General features: G+C 54.8%; 1 protein-coding gene across 1 annotated transcript in view; it reads left to right on the forward strand.

Moving 5' to 3' along the window:
- Positions 1-5,294: 5,294 nt before the first annotated feature.
- Positions 5,295-8,571, forward strand: part of HAS1 (hyaluronan synthase 1) — a 9,539-nt gene continuing 6,262 nt past the window's right edge. The window contains exon 1 of the mRNA XM_049622284.1: positions 5,295-5,303. Within this exon, the coding sequence (XP_049478241.1) occupies positions 5,295-5,303 (9 nt within the window). The remainder of the gene's footprint in view (positions 5,304-8,571) is intronic.

Here is an 8,571-nt window from a genome sequence, read left to right on the forward strand (position 1 = left end):
CCTCAGACCCAGGAGTCCTGACCCCCAGCCCCTCCTCCCTCAGACCCTGGAGTCCAGACCCCAGCCCCTCCTCCCTCAGACTCAGGAGTCCAGACCCCAAGTCCCTCCTCCCTCAGACCCAGCAGTCCCGACCCCCAGTCTCTCTTCCCTCAGACCAAGAGTCCAAGCCCCAGCCCCTCCTCCCTCAGACCCAGGATTCCTGCCCCAGCCCCTTCCTCCCTCAGACCCTGGAGTCCTACCCCCAGCCCCCTCCTTCTTGCTGCCTCACTCTGGCTAAGGAACTGTTCTCAGGCGTCAGGCTCCTTCTCTGAAAAAGGAGACCCCTCCTCTCTTTCTTCCCTGGAGAGGATAGAACTCCCAGAAAAAGAAGTCTCCTTCTCCCCTCTCCCAGTCTGTGGCTGTCTCTGTTTCTGTTTCCTACAGGGATGTGGACAGCAATGAAGGAATCTGGGATGTGGCTGCAGGGATGTGGTCATGGGAAGACAGGGCCCCGCAGGCCCCGCAGATGCTTCCCAGAGGCAGAAGACAGACCTGCAGTCACCCCTGCCTCCCTCTCTCCCTCCCTCCCAGATTTCCGCAGAATCTTGGAGGCCTAGGTGTTTCCCAGAATTCCGGTGTTGGCTGCCACTGTCCAGGGCTCCCCTGAGAGCACTGGACCCAAGCCCTCTGAGTTCCTGGAAGTCCAGAGGCAGTCTGCTTCCAGATTTGAATCTTGTCCATCCTGGGGCGCCTTGCCTAGGGTCCCACCTCCCTGGGAGCCCCTAGCCCCACCCCTGTGAGGACTGGCCACTCTGGGCCACTCCCCAGCAACTGGGTAGGGGTGGGGGTAGGGGGTCCCAGCGCGGGGGCTCTCTCCCTCCCACTTTCTCCTCTCTCTGCCCCTCCTCCTCCTCCCTCCCTCCTTCCTGTTCTCTCCTTTCCCTTCTCTTCTTTCTCTTTCCTCTCCGTCTGTCTCGACAGCTACCATTCTGTCTCACCATCAGGATCTCACTCATGCCCTCGACACGTATTTGCCGGGCACCTACTGCGTACGGGCCACGGTCTGGCTCCCGAACAGTCACAAACAAGACAGGCAGAGACCGCGCCTGCTGGTGGCTGGTGGGGAGCTTGCATTCTAACGAGGGAGATGCCCATTATCCAAGAAGGGCAGTCAGTGGGCAAGTGACACTTCAGGTAGGAAGGTGGAAAATGCTGTGAAAAACAAGAAAGGGCAGAGGGAGGGAAGGGGAAGGGGGCTCCCGGGGTGGGGCACGTTTCCGTATTAGACTGGGTGGCCAGGTAAGCCTGCCTCCCTCTTCCCTTCTCTCTCCCTCCCTTCCTTCCTCCGTCCCTTCTCTCCCCCCTTCCTCCTTCCCACTCTCCTCCCTCCTTCCTCCCTCTCCCCCTCCCGCCTCCTTCCATCCTCTGTCTCTCCGCATCTACTCTTCCAAAGCGCTTCCTAGTCCCCCTGGAGGCAGGCAAGTAATCGTCGCAAAGGGTACCTGCCCGAAATGAGGCAAATGCCGTCGGAAGGAGCGCAGACGAAAGGCTCCGTGAGCCGCCTCCCAGTCTCCTCGCTCCTCAGGGTTTTCTCAGGGACCTCTGCTCGGCCTCTCTCTGTGCGCTTCGTCTCTTCTCCAGCCCCACAGCTTCTGCCCGCATCCCGGCTCAGACTTGCTCAGAGAAGACCCTGATAGAAACACCCTGGCCAAGGGTCCCTGGGCCCTCCATCCAGTCTCTCCCTCACGGGCACCCACAGCTGACCCAGCCCTCCCACAGCATAGCTCTCCAGCACCCCCAGGATGAATCCCAGCCCCTGAACCTGTCAATCCAAACCCTGCTCCAGGTGAACTCAGCCAGGTACTGCACCCCCACCCCAGGGCTCCACCTATATGCCTCTACATCAACCAATCTATACTTTGCTGACTGGCCCAGGACATTTCCTGCCTTGCAGGCCCTTCCAACTCCACTTTCTAACCACCAGCCACCGCTCCCCCCCCCACCGCCCTGCCCTTACCTTGGCTAATTTCCCATCAGTCAAGACTCTGCTCCTCCAGGACATCACCTCCACCACGAAGCCCTCCCTGACTCTCCAGCGGGGTTGGTGCATCCATGCACTGGTCTTTGATCCTCTGTTTACACAGCTGTCTCCTCCCCAAGATTGGCATCTCCTCAAGGGCAGGGCCCAGGTCTGAGTCATCTCTGTGGGCCTGGCATCACCCAGCCAAGAGCCTGGAGCACCAGCAGTGCAGGAGATGTCCCTACAGTGAACAAATGTTCTTTTCTCCTGCCTTTTCTCCATTTCTGCCTTATCATCTCCCCACTCTTCACTCCTTCTGTCCTGGTGTTCTGTAAACCAGACCCTGAGGTTTTCTGATGATGATTGAAATCTTGGGAGGGCCACTGTGCACCCAGGGCAGGGACAGAGATCGGCCTCCACTGGAGTGGAGGGTTCTGGGAAAGAAGGCTGTTAGGGCAGCAGGGCATCATCACACCACTACCTCTTGCCTCCTGTGGGAGTGTCTGGTTCCATCTGTCCTTGTCTTGGCTACCACCAAGCCTTGGTCATCTCTCCCTGCAAGGAATTCTGGGAGACTGGATATGTAAATCTGAGGGAGGAGGGGGCTGGGGGCTTGGACTTTTGGGATTGAGGGAGGAAGGGGATGGGGGTCTGGACTCCTGAGTCTGAAGGAGGAAGCTGGGGGCCAGGACTCCTGGGTCTGAGGGAGGAGGGGCTGGGGGCCAGGACTGCTGGGTCTGAGGGAGGAGGGGCTGGGGGCAGAACTTCTGGGTCTGAGGGAGGAGGGGGCTGGAGGCCTGGACTCCTGGGTCTGAGGGAGGAGGGGCTGGGGGGCAGGACTCCTGGGTCTGAGGGAGGAGGGGGCTGGGGGCCTGGGCTCCTGGGTCTGAGGGAGGAGGGGCTGGGGGCCTGGGCTCCTCCAAGTCTGAGGGAGGAGGGGCTGGGGGCCAGGACTGCTGGGTCTAAGGTAGGAGGAGCTAGGGGCCAGGACTCCTGGGTCTGAGGGAGGAAAGGTTGGCCCCCCCCCCCCCCCGGACTGCTGGGTCTGAGGGAGGAAGGGACTGGGGGCCTGGATCCTGGAAGAGGAAACCATAGGGGTTTAAAGTCCCGGTCCCTCCTCCCTCATCCACACTCTGGTTTTAGAAACATCTGGTTTTATACAGCTGCTCCACCCGGGCAGGGTGGGGTGGGGGCTGGGCAGCCAAATGCCCAGCTTCTGAGTGGAGCCTGGGCTGTCCCCACCCCCACCCTGGGGTAGAGGAATCTCCCTCCCCTCCTGCTCTGGGCTCAGCTCCCGCCGGAGGATCCATCATCCTGACACAGCCGGACACCAGGCAGCCCAGGCTCCAGGCAACAGCGTCACAGACGCGGCCCCGCCCTGGTGAGGTAGGCGGGGTGCCTCTCACTTGGGCCCTGAACTGGCCTCCCCGACAGCCAGGCTCAGGCAGGGCCCAACCTAGCGATGGCCCCCCACACCCTGCGTCCCCGGGGAAAACCAGGGAGTGAGGACTTGGTGTCCTGCAGGGGAAAGCTCCGGGACAGTCTGGGCCGGATGGAGCCGCAGGGAGAAAGAAAGGAGCACTTAAGAGACAGAAAACACAGAGAGAAACAGTGAATGAGAGAGCGTGAGAGAGAGAGAGACCGAAAAACACATACAGCGATGGAGCCTCAGAAGGAGATGCACAGAGATGCGGGGAGACCGAGGGAGACCGACCGAGAGAGGGAGAGAGAGACAGAGAAACAGCCACTGAGAGCAACAGGGAGAAACACAGAAAAACTGGGAGATGGGGCGGAGGGAGGGGGGAGATACGAATACAGATATTCAAAGAGAAACAGAGAAGATAGACAAATGCAAAGGAAACAAAGGCAGAGACACACAATACGCTGAGAAAGGAAGAGAGACAGAGACTAAGAAAGTCAGGGAGACCAACAGAAATGAAGAGACAGACAGACACAAACCCAGAGGGAAGGAGGTAGAAAAGGACACAGAGACAGAAAAAGGGGGGCGGGGAGAGAGAGAGAGAGAGAGAGAGAGAGGCATGGAGACAAAACAGGAACACATGGAGAGAAGCAGACAGGTGGACTGGGAGGTAGAGCCAGAGTGACAAAGTGACAGAGACTCCAGAAAAAGAGGAGACGGGAAGGTACAGCCAGGGGCAGAGGGAGAAGCAAGGAGAGAGGCAGCTACAGAGGGAGAGAGATGGGCGTTGTCAGTCCACAGGAAGAGAAACAGAAACAATTAGATATAGAGAATTGGGGGGGGCGGTGCGCCCGGGTGGGGCTCAGTCGGTTGAGCTTTGGACTCTCGATACCGGCTCAGGTGAGGATCTCAAGGTTCCTGGGATCCAGGCCTGCGTCGGGCTCTGCACTGACAGCTCCGAGCCTGCTTGAAATTCTCTCTCTGTGTCCCTCTCTCTGTCACTCAAAATAAATAAAACATTAAAAACAAACAAAAAATTTTTTAAAGATACAGTTTTTTGTTTTTGTTTTTAATCATGGAAAGAAGGGCATGGGAGCAATGGCATTCATCACAGTCTCCTTGTCCTGAGGGGCTGGGGGCTTAGATGCCCGGGACCCAGTCTCTTTGACTTCTAAGCGAGGTCACTGCCGCCTTCGCTCTCAGGTCGCAGGGGGGTCCCTGGGGGCAGCTGACCTACAACTCTGTGAGTTCGCCAGGGAGCCCCTGGGAGACGAAGCCCAGCGCCCAGCCCCCTCCCCAGCCCTGGCACACGCGGGCACGCACGCACACGCACACACGCAGACCCACAACCACTCACAGCTCCTGGCAGACGGCGCGCCCCATGGCCAGCGCGCGCGGCCACGCCCACAGCCGCGCACGTGTGCGCATTTTCTCCATCCCCGGGGCTTCGAGGGGTGGGGCCGGGCGGCGGGGGGAGAGATCGGACAGACGGGGGGGAAAGACGGGCGTTGGGGGCGCCCGAAGGCAGAAGGAACGCGAGGGAGAGGAGCGCAGAAATGGAGAGAGACCAGAGGGGGAAGAGAGCGGAGAGCCGGAGAAGGACGGGTGCGACGGAGGGGAGGCCTCGGAGGGCAGGGAAGGGCGCGACGGCGGCCCTGGGAAGGGAGGCCGTCGGGCGCGGGGGTGCGGGCAATGGCGGGAAGCGGGTGGAGCTGCCCGGCTCGTCCGTGACCTCAGAGCCCCTGGCCCAGCTCCGCCCTGACGTCAGCCCTCCTCCGCCCCCGCCCGCGTCGGGCTTCAAATGACCCCCGGGCTTCCCAGCCCCAGCGAGACCCGGGAGCCCGCCGAAGAGGAGCGCCCGCCGGAGCCATAGCGATGACACAGGTGCGTGCGAGAGTGCGGTCGTGCGGGGCCCGCTGGCACCTGTGTGACCACGTGGGTGGGCGCACTGCGCGCGCTCCTGTGCGTGACGGCCACCATCAGTGTAGGACGGGGACCCCGTGAGGCCGAGTTCGGGTTCCATACCCCTGTGTGGGTGGCCATCCCGCCGGTAGTATAGATGTGACAAGTCCATGCTTATCCTGCTTTAAGTCCGCGTCTGTGTGCGGGGTGCGGGTGGGGAGGCAGGGCGGTATTTGCTCGACACATGACCTGGATTTCTACTTTTTTGTGTCCAATAACTATTAAGTTGAACCAAACGAAATCGCCGCTGTCTGGTCACTTTTGCCCTTTGAAAACGGCAATTTCATGCAGTTCAACCTTAACCCTTACTTTCTTCTTGCTCCGGACCCAACCTTAACCGTTAACCTAACACGTGTTCCCAAGTTCCCCTGCATGGCTGTTGGTGGGGGTCTCAGGATCACTAAGTTGTTTCTTTAAGTTTCTTTATTTCTTTATTTATTTTTGAGAGAGACAGAGCGTGAATTGGGGAGGGACAGAGAGAGAGGGAGAGACAGAATCCCAAGCAGGCTCTGCGTTACCAGCACAGGGCCGGACTTGGGGCCCGAACCCACGAACGGTGAGAACGTGACCTGAGCGCAAACCAAGAGTCGGCCACTTAACCGGCTGAGCCACCCAAGTGCCCCAGGGTCACTAAGTTCTAAGAGCAAGTGCCTGGGGAGATCTTCTAGAACATGAATGTTCTCCTATGTTGGCACACTCTCTGGGTCTCTTGTCACGTGTGGGTATATGTGTGGGGCTGTGTGTCCACAGCTGATACAGGTGTGTTTGTGAGTGTTGGCATTAGAACCCTCTGTTCACCCACCTGTCCCAGCATGAATTGGGCCACCCCCAGCATCTCAGTCAGGGCCAGGTTTAGGGCAAAAGGACAGAGAAGGAGAATTCCAGAAGAAATAATAATGTAATTATTAATATTGAGCATTTATTAGCACCAGGCCAAAAGCTCTATATAGAAACTAAAAGTACTATCCTATAGAAACATAAAAGTAAAGTGAATTTCAATAATATATTTTATTCAACTCAGTGTATGAAGGGTCATCAAACTTTTTCTGTACAAAGCTAGACAGTCAATATTTGAGGGTTTTGTGTGCCATATGGTCTCTACGGCAACTACTCAACTTTGGTGTGGTGTGAAATCAGCCACAGACAATATGTAAACAGAGGAGTGTGGTTGTGTGGCAGTAAGACTTGATTTAAGGATGCTGAAGTTTGAATTTCATGTCATTTTCCTATGCAACAAAATTGTGTTTTTTTGTTTTTTACTTTCTTCACCCATTTATTTTTTAACTTTATTTAGAGAGAGAGAGAGAGGCATTGAGAGAATCCCAAGCCAACCCTTGCTATCAGAAACATAATTTCATGGGACGCCTGGGTGGCTCAGTCATTTAGGCATCCAACTTCGGCTCAGGTCATGATCTCCCGGTTCATGAGTTCGAGCCCCCCATTGGGCTCTGTGCTGACACCTCAGAGCCTGGAGCCTGTTTTGGATTCTATGTCTCCTTCTCTCTCTCTCTCTCTCTCTCTCTCTCTGTGTCCCTCCCCCACTTGTTCTCTCTCAAAAATAAATAAACATTAAAAAAATATAATTTCATGAATAGATGCAGTAGACTGTATTTGCTACAACATAACAAACTTCATAATAAGATTTTTAAAACTATCATTTCCATATGTAACCAATACAAAAATATTAATGAGATATTTTCCTTTCTGTTTTTCAAAGGAAAGCCTCAAAATCCAGAAGCGTAGCTCATCACATACAGATGCTATATTTTCATTGGAGATAACTTGATCTGTATTTAGATTTCATAAAATTTACACTTGAAAAAGTAGGGCTTCCCACGCCCTACTTGTTTCAGACATACTTAAAAGCTTTCCAATAACTGAATTAAGTATCAGTTCCTAAACTTAAATATTGAAATAAAATGAGAATTTCAGTTCCTCTGTCATTTTGGCTGCTTCCCAAGCGCTCAGGAGCCACACGTGGCTGGTGACTCCTGTACTGGACAACACGAATCTGTATCTTAACTCACTTAACTCATAAATAAGCCCATGAGGCAGGAGCCGGTGACGCACGAGGCAGTTGAGCATAGAGGACGATGCAGCCAAACTGTCTGAGTGGCCCTGGGCCAGAGAATCACCTCTCCGTGCCTCAGTTTCCTCATATGGAATAGGAGTGATAACAGTATCTACACCATGGAGCAGTCCTTGGCATGCAGAAGGCGCTAAATCCCCATTTTACAAGATGAGAAAATGGAGGCACCCCCCCCCCCATCTGATTCTGAGTTCTTCCAGCAACATGAACCGGGCACTTGGCTCTGTTGGGGAGACCTGAGCAGTGGAGTTGGAGAATGTGGCCATGGCTTTGGGAAGTCAGAGAAAAGATTCCTCCTCCTGTGAGCTTCATGACCTTGAGCGAGCCCTTCTTCTTGGCTTATCAGTCCTGTTTTGCCATGTGTATGGTGGCAGTAAACATTATTTGCCCCCCCCCCCCCCGCTCTCCTGAAGAGTAAAAGCAGTTTATGAGCTGGTGATTCAGTGACCAGATTCCTGAGGTTCAAATCTTGGCTTCTCTGCTATCCAGGTGTGACCTTGGGCAGGTTGCTGCCCCCCTCTGTGACTCAGTTACCTGATCTGTAAAATGGGGATAATAGTAATAGTACCTACTCCTACCGCTGTTGGGAGGATTAAAATAAGTTAGTTTCCCCGGGGGCGCCTGGGTGGTTCAGTCTGTTAAGACTGGGACCTCAGTTTAGGTCGTGATCTTGCCGTTTGTGAGTTTGAGTCCAGCATGGGGCTTGCTGCTGTCCCTCTCCCTTCTTCACCTCCCCCCACCCTGGGCTCTTTCTCTCAAAACAGTTTCTGTAAAAGGCTTACAGCAGTACCTGATATATGTCAAACTGCATTATATTTTAGATAATGATGATGGTTGTATCAACACTAGGAAACCTTTGATTGTGAGATGAGTGATTATGTTATATGTGCCACTAAGATAAGAAAGGGGGGGCGGGGAGAGAACCCCTGTTCCCCTGTGACATTCCATTGAGTGTAATCCACGGATTGAAGAGCTGTTTAAAATGTGAAAACAAAAGTACCAGAATGCATATAATCAGGCATTAAGCCTTGCTGTTTGCCTCAATTATTTTCAAATAACTTTGCAGTACTCAGGGAATTTTTTTTTTTTTTTTTTTTTTTT

This window comes from Panthera uncia (genome assembly GCF_023721935.1).
Source record: "Panthera uncia isolate 11264 chromosome E2 unlocalized genomic scaffold, Puncia_PCG_1.0 HiC_scaffold_19, whole genome shotgun sequence".
Taxonomy (NCBI): domain Eukaryota; kingdom Metazoa; phylum Chordata; class Mammalia; order Carnivora; family Felidae; genus Panthera; species Panthera uncia.